Genomic DNA, 21,918 nt, shown 5'->3' with positions numbered 1-21,918 from the left:
GTGGTCATAAATAATCACCTATCCTCCTGTACCCCTTGCCTCAGGCTGGCTCCTTCATGCACGGCAAGACATACTGGAGTAAGAGGGGCTGAGAGGGAGGGGCCAGAGAGAGAGAAGGAAAGGTGGGTGGGGGGAGGAGTGATGGTGCGGGGGGGGGGTGAGGGAGGGAGGGAGGTTAGGCAGGGAGTGAGAATGAAATGCGAAGTGGTGGCACATAATTTGTCTATTCAGGGCATGATATAAAAGGAATTAATATTCCTTAGATAATGCTGCATTACACCTTGTACAGCTGGGTCAGATAACATTCTTCAAAGTGCTGCTGTCAAGGGCTGGCTCGTGAGGGAAATATACTGACGTAACAGATCAAACATTAGTGCGGAGCCAGATATTTGTGTTTATCCGTGTATCTTGACTTCGGATGCAGAATGGAATCTGGATGGCTTTGACTTCCGTAATGTTTGTGTAAGAAATGTCCTCTATAGTTATATGTAATCAGTGCTTGTAATAAATACCATTTGCAGCCTTTGACATGGCTGTGTCCACAGTAAATATGATCATCCTCTTGGTATACGCTCCCTACGGTGCAGTCACCATCATGTCAGCTATTTTATGGCATCTCTATATGAAAAGGTTATTTTAAATAATTGTGCATAAAAGGTAAATAAATTTGATGTCTGTGCGCCTGGGTGGATATAATAACGGTATTTTTCATAATCTGTTAGAAGGAAAATGAAACAAATCCTACTCAAACTCCAAAAATATATATATGTCAATGTTTACCTACATTCGTCAAGCCAAAGCAACCAGGAAAGCCTTAGTAAGTGGTCCAGTGGCCTCCTGCCTCAATATTTTCTTGCTATTGTTCACATGACCGAGGAAACAATGTTTTTGATGGTTTGCTGGTTTCATTTGAAAAGCTCCCATTCTTCCTTGGTGTGCTGGAGGAGGCGGGCCCTTGTCCTCTCGTTCTCTGGCTTTCACACATTGACAGTCTGGTCCTACACAATTTCGTAGCCTCTGCACTAATATTTGATCTGTCATATCTCACATGAGCCAGCCCTTGATATTACCATCTATCGAAAGCTTGTTATCTGACGCCATTATACAGGGTGTAATGCAGCATTATCTCTCGAATATTAACTCCTTTATATTATGCTCTGAATGAAGGAAAATAGACAAAATATGTGGCCACTAGCCACTTCGCGTTTCATTCTTCTTCCCCTACCTACCCTCCTTTCCATCCATCACTCCACCCCAGCAACATCATTCGTCTCCCCAACCACTTTTCCTTCTCTGGCCCCTCCCTCTCAGCCCCTCTTACACCAGTATGACTTGCCATGCATAAAGGAGCAAGCCTGGGGCATGGAGTACAGGAGTATATGTGATTATTTATGATCACGACTCTATGTACTAAAGTGCTTTGAATTGTTTATTTGTTTGTGAGAAAGGGATGAGCTAGGGGAAGGGCAGCAAAATGCTAGAGGACAGGGTGACATTGAGGCGATTTGTTTGTGGCCACCCTTCACAGGATTAACCCTCCCCATCCCGACCGATTTTCCACCACTGACTCCCCCCAATCCCGACCAAGTTTGGAAAAAAAAAAAAATCTGGGCTCAAACCTCTGCTTTTGGTGAAAAACATTGAAAATTCATAGAGAAATCGCTCACCTGAGGTTTAAAATACTGAATCCATGTATCAGTACCCCTTACCTTACTGGGTTTTCTATCAGGCTGGCTCCAAAGAAAACAAGTTCTATGGGAGGGTAACTATTCCACACCACTCATAAACGGTATTTATTTATTTATTTGGTACGAATTTATATGTAATACAAGAGTATATTGGTTTTCACACAGTAATATAGGCAATATAAGCATTTTTTCACTCACCAAACACATCAACATACCTGACCTTTTTTGGTGACATTACCTGATCATCATTTCTGACTGTTTCTTCCTCTAATGCTATGTCAACTTTGTCCTCCACATTCTCATCGATTTGGGAATCACTCTGGCCTTGAATTTCGTACCGTGGCATGAAATGTCTTTACTGGCCAGGTCACTGGTAACAGGTGAATTGCCAAGACAATGGCGTGCGGGGCAGTGAGGTCATGCAGGGTAATGCACTGTCCCTGCCTGGCATCTTGTAAAGGAAGGTGTCCCGTGTATAAGTACCAAAAATCATGTGCAAAATTTGAAAATGTGCAAAGGACAGACCTTGCAATTGCGTCGCGTTTATATACGTCATCGGGACTCACAGTGACAAAATGTTCGGACGTATATATACGTCAACGGGACGTGGCGGGTTAAGGTGTCAGGCTATAGATAGACAAATAGGTAGATTAATTTTTTATTAAGAATGACTATAGTTTCTATTTTTTTTTTTTTAATGGAAAAAATTTAGTTGTTAGAAGTAACCAGCCTGGATCCCACATTACTGAGTGAAGTCAGTAATGATACATGAAGGTCAGATCTGTTCCGAATTCCATACATCAGTAATTGCAGTAGACCCTGACTATATTGAATTAACTGGGGAAGAACCAGATCCGATAAATCTGATAGTCAGTTATATCTGTGGCCCCTCTTCCCCTTCCAGTTGGGATTTCAAGCACATTTGTTTCATTTGTGTTTTGTTTATTAAGGTTTCAACATGCTTGCATTCATTGGCCTTGGTCACCCAGTGGCTGTTCCCCATGCTGCTCGATCTCTGGTAGCTTCCTTATTCAGTCCCTTATCTCTGAGGTCACCTTCCGTGACTTTTGTCCCAACTTCGTCTCAGGTCTTTTTCGATTTACCTCTTGCAACTCTAGCCCCAGTGTTAACACCTCTCAGTTTTTGCACCCAGTTGTCATCCCCCACCCTTTCCACATGCTCAAATCATCTCAGTCTACCCCTCCTCATCATAACAGTACTACACCCCTCCCATTCCACCCCAATCTAATTCCCCCCAACCCTTATCTCTGTCACAACCTTCTCCTACCCCTTCCTCTCCACTCACACCCCTACCTCTCCCTAGTGCTGTAGCACCCAATAGACATCGTACACACAACATTAACATTCTTCAGTTAAACATAGATGGCAAAAACAAAAACACACAATTCATCAAACAACAAAACATACACATTGTCATTTTACAAGAAACACAACAATGAAGAACAAACACACACACAAAAAAAAACACCTACAATTCATAATTTCACCACCATCAGACAAGATCGGGCCGACGGCAGTGGTGGTGGACCCATCACCCTGTTACACCAATCCATCAACTTTCAGATACTAATGCACATGCAGCATCACTTCTGCCTTCACATGACACCACAACAGAAATACAATCAATTAAAAGAACACTTGTAACAAATTATGCATAACAATTGTCGATACATACATCCCCACCCCCAATCATCCCCCACAGTACCAAACAATTACTTTCTTCAAATACATCACATCACTAACATACCCAACATCATCCTGGGTGGTGATTTCAACGCCAAAGTGTGCCTGGCATGTCAAAAACACTGACACGGAGAGGGATGGTACTACATTCCCAAACAGATAATCTTTTCATCCTCAGCCATCTCCATCAACATACCCATATCCTACACCAAGCCCTCTTCCTTCCATCAATCACAGACGTCACCTTTTGCTCCCCAAACCTCGCCCCCACAACGTCCAGGAGAGTGGTCAAAACACTTGACTATGACCACCTCCCAATCATCATCACTACCAAAACCAGAATCACCCCAGTGGGCCTCAGACACAGATACACTACAGTAATTATAAGAGCCAACTGGGAGGCCTTCACAACTGAAACAGAACAACACTTGGAAACATTAAACAGTACCTCATCACAAACATCAACACAGCCATGCACAGTTTCAGTACAGTTATTCAAAATAGACAAAAGACACATCCCTACAGGCAACAGAAGGAGACACAACCCCAACTTCACACCAGAAATTCAAGGTCTCATCAGTCAACGCAACACACTACAACACTCCCCAACATTCCATATACAAGACACCGTACAACGAATACAAGAACTCAACATTCAAATAAACAATAAAGTGTCAGAGCACCAAACACTAAATTGGAATAATTATCTCCAAACACTTCATCACAAAACAAACACCAGCAAATTCTACAAAACACAAAACAGCGTCACATTCTCCAGCAGCAATACTATACAATCACACACTGCCATCACAACAACAGACACCACACCCTCCAATAAACAACAAGCAAACACTCTCATCAATCACTTTTCACAAGTCAGCCACCTAAACTCCCATCACGACAACCGACTTGTCATCTGATGCAAGAGACAGTTCCCCACAGAACCAGACTTCGCACCTTTCACTTACAAACAGATGGACCACATCATTAACAACCTTAAGCACTCATCTGCCTGTGGCCCAGACAACATAAGCAACATTCAACTTAAACACCTTGGACCACAAGGCATAAAAGCACACACCAACGTATCAAACTACAGCTACCCACACAACATAATACCTAACATCTGGAAGCATGGCACTATCATTATCCCCAAACCCAACAAAGACCCCATGTTACGTTCCTCATACCACCCCATCATACTCCTCTGCATCTCCTCCAAAGTCACTGAACAGCTGGTATTGTAATTACATACACTTTACATCTCTTTAGCCCCCTCACAATACTGTTTTAGGCCGCTACACTCCACAAACACTTTTCGTTCAGACCTTACACAGAGTTTTTGATGGCATCAATTCAGCTGGGCCACAACACAGAATACCCCTAGTCGCAAAAGACATTAGCAAAGCTTTTGATGCCATCCCCTGCCACAACCTCACAAACAAAATATTTAACACAAATATGCACAATGGCAAGCAAACTATTTAGCATGGCAGATGTGCACAAGTAACATTTGCTGGTCAGTCATCGAATATCAGAAACCTCACAAACAGCGTCCCTCAAGGATCTGTTTTGTCACCTACACTCTTAAACCAATCCATGCACGACATACCTTCACCCCACACACCACAGATACACATAGCTTCCTACACAGATGACATAACACTTACATATACATACCATAAAGCAAACACAGCCACACACATTCTCCAAAATTCCTGAACACACTACTTGAACAGTTCACCACAAACAGACTCACAATATCCCCAGCCAAATCTGCAGTGACTCTTCCCACAAACCGGCCAGCAAAACTCAGACACATTCCATATTTCATCATAAACAACACTCCCTACCCCTCCCCACACAAAATCCTTGGTGTAACACACAATACATCTTTGTCATTTAAACAACACATCACAAACATTCAAAAAAATAAATAAATAACACCAAGACTTAGCACCCTAAGGTCACTTGCCCATACAACATTTGGACACAACAGAGAAACCACCACCACAGTATACAAACAATACATACGTTCAGTGACGATTTATGCAAGCCCTGTGTGGGCTTCTAATCTTATTAAAACACACTACAACACTCTACAGATCATACAGAATAAGACTCTAAAAAATAGTCACAAACTGCACAGCTAGTACACCCACAGACCACCTACACCGAGAAATCAAAGTCCTCAAGGTCAAAAATCATCTAGACATGAGAGGCACACAAATTCTTGCTGCAGTCTCCACAAACCCACACCATCCACTACACTACATGGCAGCACATTCACACACACACCAAGGAACATTAAAACAACACCCAGCACAGCTGACAAATACTGCCATCTGTCCCCCCTTGCCCACCTCAAACTAGCTTCCAGAAGCATATAACATGCTCAAATCACTCGCTGCTCCATTCAGTCACATAAACACTACACACAGCTGCATGCATGACCTCCTGATATCCACCCATATGAATCCTACCTCTCTCGTGAGGACAGGGTTCACTTGGCCAGGCTGAAATGTGGGCATCATCCACCCCTCTTGAGTTATCTGAAGAGGCTGAATTACTCCACTGCTGACGCCTGTCCAGGATGCAACACAGAACCCCATACTACTAAGCATATTATGGAAGACTGCAGTGCATACAATTGCCTGCACCAACAACACAACATACACTCCTTGAGAGCTCTGTGGGAAAGCCCTGTCCCTGCCTTGGCCTTCCTTAGGGACTCGGGACTGTTCGGCCAGACTGCCTAGGGAACAACTACTTTTACTACTAGCACTCCAGTCACATCCTTCCTGTCAACTCCTCCATTATAAACTTAGTCCCTCCAGGCCTCGCATTCAAGGACACACTACACATCCACCTAATCATTGCCATTTTTGTTCATTTGAGACAGCAAATATCCTGAACCTTTACTGTCCACGTCACACTACCATACAGCATTACATTTCTAACACATGCCGCATACAAAGTTCCCACAGCACGGAGGGAAATCTCTCTCAGTGTCAGGAGAGGCAACAGCTTCTTGAACTTTTTCTAACCACTCCTTACCCTACCCACAAAGCTAGCTCCAGCTTCAACTCCAGCACATGACATCTTCCCCAAGTAACATGTTTGAAAATACATGAGTACAGTAACATATTCTAGTACTAAAAATGTAAATTATTGTTTGCCCAATTTACACTTATCTGGCCTGTAATTTTGTCATTTTGTAGCTTGTTTCACATCCTTGCCATTGCATATCTTAATGACTAGAAGAGTATCGGTGTAGTTTGTTATTTCAGTTATGGAATCATGATAGGGAGAGGGCAATTTCAGGCCAGTTTGGAATAAATATGGGTAGGAAACAAATGTATTGCCATCCATTGTGCCCCATTTAATGGAAATTGTTCGTTACAGCTGACAGAAGTTCAGTGGGCTTTGTCGTGTCTGTTTAATCCAGTATCTTCTATAGCAGGGCCTGTTATAGTGAGGGTTTACTGTATTAGCTAGTAAAAACGAACCAAGGACTCATTCACACCTTTGTGATGTCAGTTTTAATATGGACCCAAGTGCTTACATATTTAATCACACAACTTGTTTTTATGTTGAAAATAACATTTTTTACTCGCAGTCTGCCCTCACCTTCACCTTTATTATATTTCTCGCAGGTGTTGGATGTTCGACAGTTGGCCCTGAAAAAATCTGCCAACTCTGTGTATGGGTTTACTGGTTCACGAGTGGGAAAGCTGCCCTGCCTCGAGATATCACAGGTAGGCCATTTTAGTACATAGAGGAAGAGTGTCGACTATAATCACTGATGGCAGTTGTATTGCTAAATGAGTGATGTTAATGGTGATGATGATGATGATAATGATAAGTGATGATATTAATAGTGTCAGTGTTCAAAATGATGATGATAATAGTGAGAAGTGATGGTATTAGTATCATATATGTTCAAAATGATGATGATAGTGAAAGTGATGAGAGTAGTGTATAATATTCAAAATGATAATGATACTGAGAATAGTCATGATAGCGGTAGTGTAAATATTCAAAATGTTGATGGTGATGATGAAGAAGTGACTGTCATGTGCCCATCCTGTACTTGTTTGTAATATAACCACCACCTTACCCCTACCAGAGTGTGACAGCATTTGGCCGAGAAATGATTGCGTTCACCAAAGACGAGGTGGTGAAGAAATACACCATAGAGAACGGATATAAATTCAATGCAGAGGTGAGGACTGATATGTGAGGATGTTATTTATTATTATTATTATTATTATTATTATTGTTGTTGTTGTTGTTGTTGTTGTTGTTGTTGTTGTTGTTGTTATTATTATTATTATTATTATTCACTCTCATCTTAAATGTTAGGACCAAGTTGGCTAGCCCAGGGCTCTTATGTTCCTCATGGGGCAGCACAGGATTGGATGATGGATGGATGGGTGGATTATTATTATTATATCATGTAACCAAGGATGAGATGGAGGAATGGAGTGGAGAGGTATATGAGGGGTGGGGGTGTCAGTTGGGGGAGGACAGTGAAATGGTGAAGGACAGGGCAACATGGAGGAGATTTGTTTGTGGTCACCCCTTAAGAGATTATGGTATCTGGCAATAGATAGTAACCAAGCAGCTCTCCCATCCAAATACAGACAAAAAAAAAAAAAAGGAATATTCTAACGATGCTTTCTGGAACTTTCATTACCTTATTCTTATGTGGGAACGTGAGATTTGAGTGATAATGATGATGATGGTAAATGCCTTCTCTTTCTCTTTCTGCATTTGGAAAAAGAGGTTAGCTTTGTTTTTGGTAAGTTGGTGCATAAGAGATGTAGTGGCATTAGAGGCAGACTGTGAGATTATGCTGATTTCCTGTGTGCATTGTGTCGGGGAGAGCATGTGGAGATTGTCAGGCATGATAGGATAAGTGTGTGCTTAAGAGATGTAGTGGTATCAGAGGCAGACTGTGAGATCATGCAGTATTTGTGATAAGTGGATGCCTAAGAGATGTACTGGTATTAGAGGTAGACTGCGTGGTAATGCAGTGTTTGTGATGAGTGGGTGCATAAGAGATGTAGTGGTATTAGAGGTAGACTGCGAGGTAATGCAGTGTTTGTGATGAGTGGGTGCATAAGAGATGTAGTGGTATTGGAGGTAAACTGCGAGGTAATGCTGATTTTGTGTGTGTGGTTTGTCGGGGACAACATGTGGAGACTGTCAGGCATGAAGGGATTGATTTTGATGGTGAGTCTCTTGAGTGTGTGGAGGAGTTTTGTTGTCTGGGAAACATGTGCTGGAAGTGGGGCTGGGAAAAAGCGGTGATGATGATGATGATGATGGTAAATGGGTCGTCTTTCTTTATATACAGTAATCCTTTGATTATCCATCATATTAGAATCAAAAGCATGACCAGATACAGGCACTGTCCGGATACAGAGCAATAACCTCTACTGTACTCATACCCTACTTATATGTACAGTACCCCTCCTAATTTTGGCAGTGTTCTGCGATATTTGGCTCTTCTTAGACATCAAAACACACATTGGAATTAGTAGTATAATCCTAAACACTAAGAAAACAGAGCATAAAAAAAAAACATGCAAAACCCTACCAATATGTACAGTACCCCTCCTAATTTGGGCAGTGTTCTGAGGTCTTTCGGTTGTTTTTAGAGAGAGCAAACACTGCAGTATGCAATATAATTCTGAACACTAAGAATGCAATGCATAAACAAAAAAAAAAAAAAAAACAGTATGTACAGTACCCCTCCTAATTTTGGCAGTGTTCTGCTGTCTTTCAGAAGTATTTAGACATCATAACACACATGGGAATATCCAGTGTAATGTTAGACACTAAGGAAACAATGCATAAGCAACAAAAATCCACAAATATCCTGCCTATACTGTACAGTACCCCTCCTAATTTTGGCAGTGTTCTCCAGTCTTTCAGCTGTATTTGGACAGCAAAACACACATGGGAATATCCAGGGTAATGCTATACACTATGAAAGCAATATCTAAACAACAAAAGTCCACAGAAATATCAATGAAGATGACGGTTGCCATATTCTAATCTCTCAGGAATTCAAAAAGCTTCTCAGACAGCAAGAGTAATGGCTGACTCCGTGGCACTAAGAAAAAAATTTTCTTTCAATTTCAATATACCCCCTGGAAATTGGTTGTATTGGTATAAATTGTATTCCATCATCTTTGCTGGTGGTTATACCATAAGCTAGGCTAATAAAACACAGAAAAATGATGAATAAAAGTACAAAAAAACTGTGAGAGTGAACTTGTTGGAGAGTAAATAATACCTTCAAATAAATTACCAACATTGTAGGGCAAAATTTTCCTCGTACCATGCAAGAGTTGAGCACATGTCTAGATGCCGAATTTCTTGAGCTTTCTGGCGGCCTTTTCGGAATTTGATACGACCAATAGTATTTGAATAAACTGCAAAAAAAAAAAAAAAAAAAAAACTCATGCAGGGATGGTAGGCGACACACGGGTGGGGGAGGACTGAGGGAGAGGGAGGGAGAAAAAGAGGGCAGTGGTGAGCATGGGGAGGCATGGAGGAGGGACGGGGGGAGGGGAGAGGTGAGGGATGCCACGGGATTTTCACTGTTCGGTGGGGGGGCGGACGGGTGCTTTTGCCCTGCTGGTGGGTTAGGCTCTGTGTTATTCCTCCGAGGGTGGTATGTTCCCGTTGATCCGGTCGGCTGGAGAACTTTCGGTAGTCGGTAAAGACTCATACAGCCATTTTACTTCAGCTTGTGGGCTATGCTCTGTTTTCCTCAAGCACTGCCAGAATGTTGCTGGTGATTAGGGTGACCGGGTGATTTCGACCATATGGTAGGGATCTGTACAGCCATTCTCACCCAGCTTGTGGGTTACGGTCTATTACCTGCATGTTGTCAGAGAGGCCAGTGAGCCAGAGAGCAGACTTTTTTTTTTACTTTGTAGGCTGGCTGGCAGCCGAAGCCGGAACTTTTATGTCCAGTTATGGACAGATAAATCCGGATATGGTTATAATAGACCCAAGGCCTAATGAACAGACACAGAGCATGACTATATATGGACCGTCCAGTTAATCAAGGGATTACTGTAATTGGGCAGAAGAGGTGATGATGGTGACAGTGACAATGATAATGATGAACTACATTTCTCCCCATGTGCAGGTAATCTACGGCGACACAGACTCAGTGATGGTAAAGTTTGGGGTGGACACAGTGAAGGAGGCGATGAAGCTGGGGCGGGAGGCGGCAAATTATGTCACTGAGAAGTTTGTCAAACCTATCAAACTTGAGATTGAGAAGGTATGGTAGTGGGGAGGGGGGATTTGTGTGTGTGTGTGGGGGGGGGGGGGGGGGTGATTTTTGTGTATGTGTAGGGGGGAGTTGTGTGTGTGAGTGTCTGTCTGTCTGTCTGTCTGGTCATTTCATACTCTCCAGCTCCAATTCACTGCATCTGGTAACTTCAGCCACTGGTTATTATTGAACCTCCCTTGGCACAAATTTTCTTCAGTAGCTTACTTTTCTTTAACTAGGTACAGCACATCTTTGTGACTAGCAGTATATTCTATTGTTAATCTCTTGTTATAACACAGCTTTCAGAATAGACAGATTGCAGTTTTAGTCCAAGTTAAAGTGGATAGAGTATAGTTATTCTCATGTTGAAAGGATTGAGAGTGAGTGACTAAGTAGGAAAGTATATGTGTATGAGGGGGGAGAAGGAGAGGGAGGGGGAGACCGAGGATAAAATGGAAGGATGGAATGGAGAGGTATGGAGAATCAGAAACTAACCAGGAGAGTGCATGTGAGTGAGGTGGAAGTGGTGAGAGGTAGGGAAAGACTGTGAATGAGATGGAGGGATGGAGTAGAGAGGTATATGAGAGAGGGAGTTGTAAGGTGGGAGAAGGGCAGTGAAATGGCAGGGGACAGGGTGACATGGAGGCAATTTGTTTGTGGCCTCCCCTTATGGAATTAAAGCATCTGGCTTTAGGAAGATAGACTCTTTATTTCTCATATTCACTACCATTTAGTACACTTCCCTGGTCAAAGTGTACTTCTTATTCAATATCCGGTTCCATTCGGCAAACTGTTTCTCCCAGGTGTACTTCCCATACCTGCTGATCAACAAAAAACGCTATGCCGGTGTGTCCTTCACCAGACCTGAGATTCACGACAAGATGGACTGCAAGGGTATCGAAACCGTCCGCCGGGATAACGCACCCATTGTGGCCAACCTCATCAACACCTGTCTGCAGAAGATCCTGATTAAAAGGTACAGTACAGTAGGTTATTGTTACATGTTGACTTATTTATTTGATGATGGATGACATGGAGGATGGAGAGTGAAAGACTGACTAGGAGAGTGTATGGAGTCAGGTGGAAGGGAGAGTGGGAGGATGAGATGGAGACTAACTAGGAGAGTGTATGTGAGTGAGGTGGAAAGGAGAAGAGGGAGGGAGAGATGAGGATGAGATGGAGAGATGGAGAAGAAAGGTATATGAAAGAGGGTGATGTATGTTGGGGGGAAAGCAGCAAAATGGCAGGGAACAGGGCAACATGGAGGCAAACTGTTTGTGGCCTTCCTCAATGGGATTGAGTCATCTAACTGTAGATAGAAAGGTAGATTTTTTTTTTTCTTTTTAATCCACAGTATTTTACAGAAGAATTGTTTACTGAAGCTCTGTTGATCCTTTTTCTGCAACCTCATCAACACCTGTCTGTAGATGCTTAATGAGAGATACGGTACAGAAGGTCTTGTTATAAGATTACCCTTTGGGGGATTCATTTTTTACTATCAAGTCCACATTACAGAAAAATAGCATGGTAAAGTTCCATTGATTCCCTTTAAGATGATTTGCCAGTTTTTCCCATTGTGTATTACTAGTTTTTTTCTGGGCAAAGGCTGCACGGCCTATTTCTCGGGGGCAGTGACCTATCCCAAGGCCCAGTAGTCCTCCTACACCTCCACATGTCACCACTTCGGCGCTAACACCCACCGTCCATATTGAATACATGCTAGGGCAGTCTCATATAAGACTGGTGTATTGGTATTAGCGGGGGTATTTTTACGACATGTCGGCGGGTCATCTGGTAGATCAGGAAAGTCAGCTTTTTAGGAAATTCAAATCCTTAAACTGTTCACTGCCCCAGCCGGGATTCGATCTTGGATTCATTAGGACTGCAGGCCGCCTATCTACCGATTCAGTTGTATGGAAGAAGTGGTGATTCATCTGGTGCATTTGTCCCTACTCTTGCTGTACTTGGAAAAACATATCCTGAGTTTTTACTTCTCTCCCAGGAACCCAACAAGAGCGGTTGCGTATGCCAAATAAACCATCTCTGACCTTCTGTGCGAGTCTTCTGTGCCACTCTTAATGTACTTGTAAAAACATATCCTGTGTTTTTTCTGCCGGGAATCCATCAGGAGCAGTTACATATGCCAAACAAACCATCTCTGGCCTGTGTGAGTCTTACAATACTTTTAAAATAATGACCTGTGTTTTTCACCTCAGAATTCAATCAGGAGCAGTTCCTTATGCCAAAATACCATCTCTGACCTTCTGTGTGGCCCTTATCATACTTTTAACATTTCTCTGCGTTTTTCTCCCCCAGGAACCCATCACGAGCAGTTGTGTGTATCAAACAAACCATCTCGGACCTTCTGTGCCACTCTCAATGTACTTTTAAAAACATACTCTGCTTCTTTTCTCTCTCAGGAGCCCATCAGATGCAGTTGCCTATGCCAGAAGACCATCTCCGACCTTCTGTGTCTCTTTGCTTGCTTTTTAAAACATTTCCTGTGTTTTTTCTCCTCAAGGAATCCATCAGAAGCAGTTGCTTATGCCAAACAGACCATCTCTGACCTGCTCTGTAATCGCATTGACATCTCCCAGCTGGTGATCACAAAGGAGCTCACCAAGACAGAGTACACAGCCAAACAAGCACACGTAGAGCTGGCCAGCAAGATGAGGAAGCGGGACCCAGACAGTGCACCCAAGCTTGGTGATCGTGTGCCGTTTGTCATCATTGCTGGGGCTAAGGGGACCCCGGCATATGAGAAGGCTGAAGTGGGTTTTGTTAGAGTACATTAGCCTAGCAAAGATTAGAGAGGGGTAGATTAGGGAAGGGTAGGTTAGGTTAGACTAGGAAAGGTTAGATTAGGAGGGGTAACCTCTCCAGATGACAGGCAAGATCTCTCTCTCTCTCTCTCTCTCTCTCTCTCTCTCACACACACACACACACACACACACACACACACACACACACACACACACACACACACACACACACACACACACACACACACACACACACACAAACATTCCCAGATAAACAGCCCACAGAATATAGCTCTTACCATATATGCATTAGACACAAATCCACTTTAAATCACAAGCACTTCTGAAATGAATAGATGAAGTAGGTATAAACAGATACAGAAGGACAGCATCCCATTCTCATTTTTATAGTTGGTGAAATCGTGTCAAATGGTTGTGAAGTGTGTATAATGTGTATGTGGGTGGGTGTGTTATGTATATGTGTAGATGGGTATGCATGTTAGGTGTAGGGATGTTGACATTAATGTCGATTGATGAGTGAATGATTCTTTGGTCCATTTCACCAGCCACGTGTGTCAATTCTTCCACTTGTATGCTTTATCTTTCCTTATTCTTTAACTCTGGCCTAACCATACCTCTTAGAATTAATGATTGTAATGATGGTGGTGGTGATGGTGATGATGAAGATGAAGAGAAGGATTGTGATGATGATGATGAGAAGGAGGAGGAGGAGAAGGATGGTGATGATGGTGATGGCAGTGATGATGATAAATGATTGATTGATGATGATGATGATGAGGATAGTGATGCTGATGATGACTGATGATTCATGATTGATTAATGGCCATGTTGATGGGGATGGGGATGATGATGATGATTGATAAAGGTGGTGGCGATGAGGATGGTGATGATCACTGATAAATATGGTGATGATGATGATGAGTGATGATGGATGGACAGTGTTAAGAGAGTGTTGCATGCGAGAGAGATGTCTGTTGAGCAAAGAAGAGTGGCTGTGCGTGATAGATATGATTGGAGAGAATCTGTGAATGAATTAATGATGACGCAGCCATGGGAATATTATCCCGCTTTTGGTCGGATCAGCTGATCGGGTCAGGTGTGGGTAAGGGGATGGGTCTATTATGATGTGGCAGGGGTAAACCAGCTCTGCTGTCTGGCCCTGCTGCTGATGTCGCTGATTGCACAGCGCAGTTGACCCTCGTGTGGTCTGGTGCAGTGAGGATCTGTCCCTTCTCCCTTGGCGCTAAGATACGAATGATTGTGTTTGTGTGGATGAGTAAATTGGGAGTGTGTCGTCCTGTCTCGGCTACCTCCCTTTCTTAGGGGGAAGCAGCCTAGGTATATAGATAGATTCCTTTTAGGCTGTTTTGACAATTCTTTTAATTCTGTGCTTTCTTTCTATGGTTTCTGGATCCTACCTAACCCATTACTGAGTGTGAAAATAGGGTTAGGAACGTGGTAGTGATGATGATGACCGTAGCACTGATGATGATGATGACAGTAGCGGTGATGATGAAAACAGGAGCAAGTACTATGATGATGATCGAGTGGGAAAGTAGGGTTATGAACATGCTATTACTGATGATGATGGTGATGACAGTTATGATGATGATGAAGATTATGATGATGATGATGATGATATTTGACAACATCGATGACAGTAGCAATGATGATTATGGTGATGATGATGATGATACATGACAATGTTGAAGACGAAAATGATGCTGTTGACAACAGCAGAGTTGATGATGATATATGACAACGATGAAGACAAGAATGATGATGATGATGATGACAGTAGTAATGACTGATGATGATGACAGTGATGATGGCAGGAATGATAATGATGACAGCAGTGACTGGGGTGATAATGATGATAGTAACAGTGATTTTGATGATGATGATGATGATGATGGTGATGGTGATGATGATGAATGGTAATGATGATAATGATGGTGTTGATGATGATGATGGTGCTGATGATGATGATAACCAACCTCTAACCCCCCTCCCAGGACCCCATCTACGTTCTTGAAAACACCCTTCCGCTGGACTACGAATATTACCTCACCAACCAGCTCAGCAAACCTCTCCTTAGGATCTTTGAGCCCATCATAGGGGAGAAAGCCGAGAGTCAGCTGCTGAGTGAGTCATTGGTGTCCTTGTTAGTTTTCATATCATCTTCTCTTTACTCTTGTCACTCTCTCTCTCTCTCTACCTATTTATCTATCTACCTATGCATCTATCTTTCCATCTGCTTATTCCTCTAGCCAGACACTTTAAACCTGCAAGGAATGGCCACAAGTAAATCGTCTCTATGTCACTCTGTGCCCTGCCATTTCACTACCCCCGAACTTACATCCCTCTCTCTCATATACCCCTCTATTCCATTCTTCCCGTTCCTCCTCAGTCCCACTCTCCATACCTCTCCACTTCATCCCTCCATCTCATCCTTGGTTCCCCCCCCCCCTCCTTCACCTAGCACACTCTCCTAGTTAGTCTCTCACTCCATGCCTCTCTATTCCATCCCTCCATCTCATTCTCGGTCTCCTCCTACCTCTACCCCCCCCCCCGCCTCATTCACAAACACTCCTAGTTAGTCTCTCGCTCTCGATTCTCTGCACATGGCCACACCACCTCAGTGTATTTCTCCAAACGCTTTCTGTCACATCCACATCCACACTACAACTCTCCATCACTTTCTAATTTGTTAGTCTTTCCACGTAACTCCACTTGCACCTCACTCCCATACACTCTCCTATAGTCCCGGCGTATGACTCTGAGGTTGTCGTTATTCTACCCTGGCAACCCACCTGTCAACAGTGTGTCTGATTTCATATCGCATTATACCTGAATCATAATATTATGGACGAATTTATTATACATGAACATTATTATACACGAACCTATTATACACGAATCACACACGTATCATATTATTTACGAAATCGGAAACACTTTTTATTTTTGGGGGGGGCTTAGTGGCCGACAAGAATCGATAATCATGAAAGTCAAAATAATGATATGAAATATTTGCATCTATTTCATACCAATATTAAGTTATTATTCATGATTATGAAACACAAAAAGTAATGAAGAATACATCAGTATACATGGATAGTACCAGGACAAATACTTCCATCTATACATCACATGTAGACTCATTACTATACTACTACAAAATAATCAAATTCTTATCAAATTTATGTAAAAAATATATAAAAAGAACAATTACTGGTCCTGAACAAAAGAGAAAAAATACACATTTATAAATGTAACCTCCTCCTGTGGTTCACAAATCTATTAAAGTGTATTGACATTTACATGTGTACAAAAACCATATCCCTATATAAAAAAAAAGAGAGAGAGAGAGATATAATAAATAAGGAAACCACAACCAAGTTCATAAAATAAATCACAGCTCTCTGAGCAGTCTGGTCTCTTTCAGGAAAGTCATCAATTTATTAGTCACACCAACGTCCCCATCACCCAAGACAGAATCAAGTGTGAAAGGGAGCGCATTTGTCCTACAGTAGGCAGCCAGAGAAGTACGTTCCCCAGCATACCTACTGCAGTACAAAAGGATGTGACTAACAGATAAAACCGCGTCACAGGTCGTACAATGCGGTGGAAATTATCCGTTAATATATGTATGTGTTAGTAGGGTGATATTCATGCAGAGGCGGGCTAAAGCGACCTCCTCAAGTCTGTTTCCTCGGGAGGAACTGGACCAGTCACATATGATCCTTTTGACTGATGGAATTGCCTGGTCGGTCCACTGACTTTGCCACAGAATATTAATTGATTTCCTTCCGAAAGAGAGACTAGACTGTAGCTCACGAGGAACGTCCCAAGTCTCCTCGAGTTCTACAGCCGATTTAGCTATACCTCATACCAATTAATCTGGTTATTCGATTTCGTTGTTGCATAAACCGGTACTCTCTTTATTATCAGATGTGATACTGAATTTGTCGAAAGTACAGTCGTCAAAAGCAATAAGATATCTGTTATATACTTAACAACAATGAAATTTTCGTAGGAAGGTAGAGATATGAGTCAACAAAGTATTATAACAGTCCAAGTCAAGGTTAGCATTCGAACAACTTTAAATCTCCGGCACTCGATAATATAACAGAAAATTAAGGAAACCTGCTAAATCTAGGCGTTGGTATAACACATTTAAAATTTGAGATCAGTCCTTACTGTGATAATAGTGGAGATACAATGAAATAGTTTTCCTTTAGCCAACTTTGAATTTCACCATTGTTTCAAACCTCCCTCCCCGCAGAACTTGTCTTTTCATTGGAATTTTTAATTATTCAGAGTTTTGGTACGTTTTAAAGGTGAGGACTGATCTTATTATTTAAATGTGTATTATACCAATGTTTAGATTTAGTAGGTTTCCTTAATTTTCTGTTATATTAAGGAGTGTCGGAGATTTAAAGGAATTGTTCGAATGTTGACCTTGGCTTGGACTGTTATAATACTTTGTTGACTCATATCTTTACCTTCCAACGAAAATTTCATTGTTGTTAAGTGTATAATGGATATCTTATTGCTTTTGACGACTGTACTGTCGACAAATTCAGTATCACATCTGATAATAAAGAGAGTACCGCTTTAAGCAACAACGAAATCGAACAACCCCCTTCAGCCAATCAGAATCTCGGCAGGAACACTGTTGCCATACATGCCTGGCCAGATTAATTGGTATGAGGTATAGTACGTTAACCTACTCATTGCCGTAAATGCCACAATGACCAGGCAACCAGATCAGAGAGAAGGATTTAGCACATGTGTGCAGCTTATTGATAATGCGGCCCAGGACCTTATGTGAATCAGTCCTACATGAATGAATTGCCCGAAGGGCTGACTTATAGTTCGAAAACATTACAAAACTGTCCTTAATGCAGAGCAAAGTCTATAGCTTGATCTATGGCAAATAATGCGGCAGTGAATACAGACGTATGGGGGTGCAAGCGAAAACGGATGCGGCACTCCATAGACCACACACTCGCACCCACACATTCATCCATCTTAGAGCCATTGGTGTACAAGTGGAATGACGCTAGGTGTCTAATGAGGATCATCCGGAATAACTGTCGTACCTCCACCTCCGGCGCCCTGTACTTTGTGATGGGGAGCCAGTCAGTGTTGAATGTGGGGACAAGTGACTCCCAGGGCACTATTTTTGATGTTAAAACCTGATCCCCATTAGAAAGGTCGTACCCTAACTCCTCACAAAGGAAGTGAAGCCTCACAGCCACAGGCTTGAGGGCAGCATACAGCAGGTATTCCCATTGTAGAAGGATCTGACAAGTCGGAAGGCCAAGTGAGCATTTACGGAGGGTGGTGATACTGTAAGAAAATAGCAGGTGGTCACGTCGTAGATGGAGGGGAAGCACATTAGCCTCCACTTCCAACCGCTCCACACGAGTACATTGAAGGGCTCCGAGACATATGTGCAAGCACACGTTCTGAAGCTTAGAATGGATAAGGGACTTATACACCATCAATAAAGACGTTCTGTCTGCTCCCCACGATTTACCGGAAAGAAACTTAAGTACGTTCACTACAAGAAGCAAGCAAATGATTAACATGTGTTCTCCAACTGAGCCTACTGTCAAAATGTAGACCCAGAAATGTGACTGAATTTTGAAAAGGTATCGGCTGATTATCTAAAGTTAAATGCAAAGGAGGTATGTTAAGTTTACAAGTAAAAACAACACTGATACACTTAGGGACGGAAAATTTAAATCCCCACTCCAGGGCCCAACACTGAACAGATTCAAGTGCCAGTTGAATCTGCTGTGCCGAGGATTGTGCATTGCAGGAAGAGTGCCACACTGCACAATCATCAGCATACAGTGAGTATCTAAGCATCCTGGGGACAGAAGCAGATGACAGAATGTCATTAATGGCAACGCTGAACAAAGTAGGGCTAAGCACACTTCCTTGTGGTACCCCGTTCTCTTAGACAAATATGTACGAAGTCACGTTACAGGGTAACCTGACAGAAAACGTCCTGTCAGTAAGGAAGTTCTGAAGGAAAATGGGCAAATTACCTCTTAAACCATAAGCGTAGAGTTTAAGTAGTATTCCGTTTCGCCGGGTCATATCATAAGCCTTGTGAATATCCAGAAAAATTCCTATCATGAATTCGCGATTGGCAAAAGCCTCGGCTATGCAATCCTCCAGGTGCACTAAATGATCCAGAGTGGACCTGTATTTACGGAATCCACTCTGTTGATCATTTAACACACCCTTCGACTCTAAAACAAAAAGTAACCTTTTATTCAAAGACCTTACACAGACAGTCAGTCAGTGCAATAGGTTGAAACGAGCTGGGACTCATAAGGCAACCATCCTGGCGAGGTATTGGTATGACGTGCGCGTAGAGCCATGAGTTTGGGAACATGCGAGATGCCCAAATATCATTGTACACCGCTAACAGCGTACTCAGGTTGTCCAGAGTAAGATGCTGAATCATACCGTACGTAATGGTGGATGGACCTGGACTGGAGCCTTTACAGGATTTAAGGGCAAAGAGAAATTCATCTAATGTAAATTTGGAATTGTAGCTGGTATCTCTGTCTTCTATGGCAAAGTCTAAGTTTTGCAGCTCAGCCATACGCTTATGGTGGAGAAAGCGAGGATCGTAGTTGGCTGAGCTGCTTACCTGGGCAAAATGGTCGGCAATAGTATTGGCAATGTCCATGGGATCGTCAATGACATTCCCGGCCACCTCAAGTGTGGTGATTGGTGACAAGGTGTACTTGTTGTTGAAAACATTTATGGTGGACCAGACCTGACTTAGTGGGGTGGAGCGATTTATTGTGGACACAAAACTACACCAGTTATTCCGTTTTGCTGCTCTAATTGTCCTCCTTGCCTCAGCCTTAGCCGCTTTGTAGGCAATAAAGTTTGATTCTGTTGGCTGTTTCTCAAAAATCCTGTATCTCCTACTGCACTTAGTGAGTGCTTGTCAGCATTCTGGTGTCCACCACGAAACTCTACGCTTGTTTGGAATTGTAGATGTCTTGGGAATAGCAGCCTCAGCTGCGTGTATAATGGAAGTCTGTAGGTGTGAAACTTTCTCATCAAAGTTATCTCCCGATATATCTAGATTGGGGACCGGTGAGTAGTACCCCAATCTGCTTTCTTAAAGTTAAATTTAGGTGGTGGAGAAAGCCGAGAATCGTCGTGTGTATAAGAAAGACAGATTGGAGAATGATCGCTACCCATCGAGTCGTCATATGGGTCCCAAGAGATGTTAGTGTGTATGTCGGGAGATGACAAGGACAGATCTATACATGACACATTACCAGTGCTGTCGTCTACACGAGTCGCTCTACCATTGTTTAGAAGACAGAGGTTTGACTGCAGTATGAGGTCGGCTACTTGCTCCCCCCTACCATCACTCCTCAAGCTTCCCCATTGACAGTGATGGGCGTTAAAATCGCCTAAAAGTAATTTATGACCCGGAAGCTGATGGGCTATTGAAGTGAAAGCATCACCATCAATGGGACCACGGGGAGGACAGTAGATAGAGCAAATAGACAGATACGTGTTATTAAATTTTACTCTGCATGTGACAGCTTCCAGAGTAGAACTTAGAATCACTTCCGTTTGTGGATGTGATTTGTGTGTATATATGGCGACTCTGTGACCATCATATCTTCTATTTGAATGGTAGTGTTTGAACTGTGGAGGATCAGGGTGATCCACCAAGCACATCTCCTGTAAACAAACAATGTCTGGCCTGTGTATATATAGTAAAATTGGTATATTGTGGAATTTATCCCCAAGAGTCCTACAATTCCATTGTAACACAGTGAATGTGGCAGTTTAAGATTTACAAGAGGGGCCAGTGTGCTTAGCTTTTTTATACTGCCTGCTGCCAGGCGACTGGCTTACTAATGGAAACCTCCATACATTGATCATCAATAAGTAGGCTCCCAGAGCCCCCTGAGGAAGAACTAAACTTTTTCTCCCTCGCTGGACCAAGAGCAGGAATGACATGAGGACGTGGCTGTTTCGTAAGGGCGGTCATATTACTCTTACTAGAGTTGTCAGACTTCTGTTTAGGCTTTACTGACTGAGAGGCAGCAGCAGCCTGAGAGTAGGAAGGTGCAACAGGAGTGTCAGTTTGAGAGGTGGATTGGACAGGAGGCTCAGATGGAGAGGTAGAGTGTGTGGCCAGAGGAATACGTTCAGGGTCAGTCTGTTTCAACAGTACACATCACGGGACGGGACATTACCACCGAAGCATAGGACCTATTCGGCGTGGGATTTGCATGCAACTCCTTCACCTTTTTCCTAGCTTCATAGTAGGAAATGCCCTCAGTTGCTTTCACTATGCAGACCTCCTTCTCCTCCTTCCACTTGGGACAATCCCTAGAGGAAGTGGAGTGTGCGCCCTTGTAGTGAAAACAACGTACCG

At 42.7% G+C, this 21,918-nt stretch overlaps 1 protein-coding gene across 1 annotated transcript in view; it reads left to right on the top strand.

Moving 5' to 3' along the window:
• Nucleotides 1-21,918, top strand: part of LOC145395413 (DNA polymerase delta catalytic subunit-like) — a 138,202-nt gene that overhangs the window by 75,261 nt on the left and 41,023 nt on the right. Inside the window, exons 16-21 of the mRNA XM_080269016.1 lie at nucleotides 7,049-7,150; nucleotides 7,522-7,617; nucleotides 10,564-10,701; nucleotides 11,496-11,668; nucleotides 13,214-13,463; nucleotides 15,491-15,620. Coding sequence (XP_080125142.1) covers nucleotides 7,049-7,150; nucleotides 7,522-7,617; nucleotides 10,564-10,701; nucleotides 11,496-11,668; nucleotides 13,214-13,463; nucleotides 15,491-15,620 — 889 coding nt within the window. The remainder of the gene's footprint in view (nucleotides 1-7,048; nucleotides 7,151-7,521; nucleotides 7,618-10,563; nucleotides 10,702-11,495; nucleotides 11,669-13,213; nucleotides 13,464-15,490; nucleotides 15,621-21,918) is intronic.

Source organism: Coenobita brevimanus, chromosome 31 (assembly GCF_032717465.1).
Source record: "Coenobita brevimanus isolate Jiangsu-jjx chromosome 31, ASM3271746v2, whole genome shotgun sequence".
NCBI lineage: Eukaryota > Metazoa > Arthropoda > Malacostraca > Decapoda > Coenobitidae > Coenobita > Coenobita brevimanus.
This window is presented reverse-complemented; position numbering and strand designations above follow the sequence as displayed.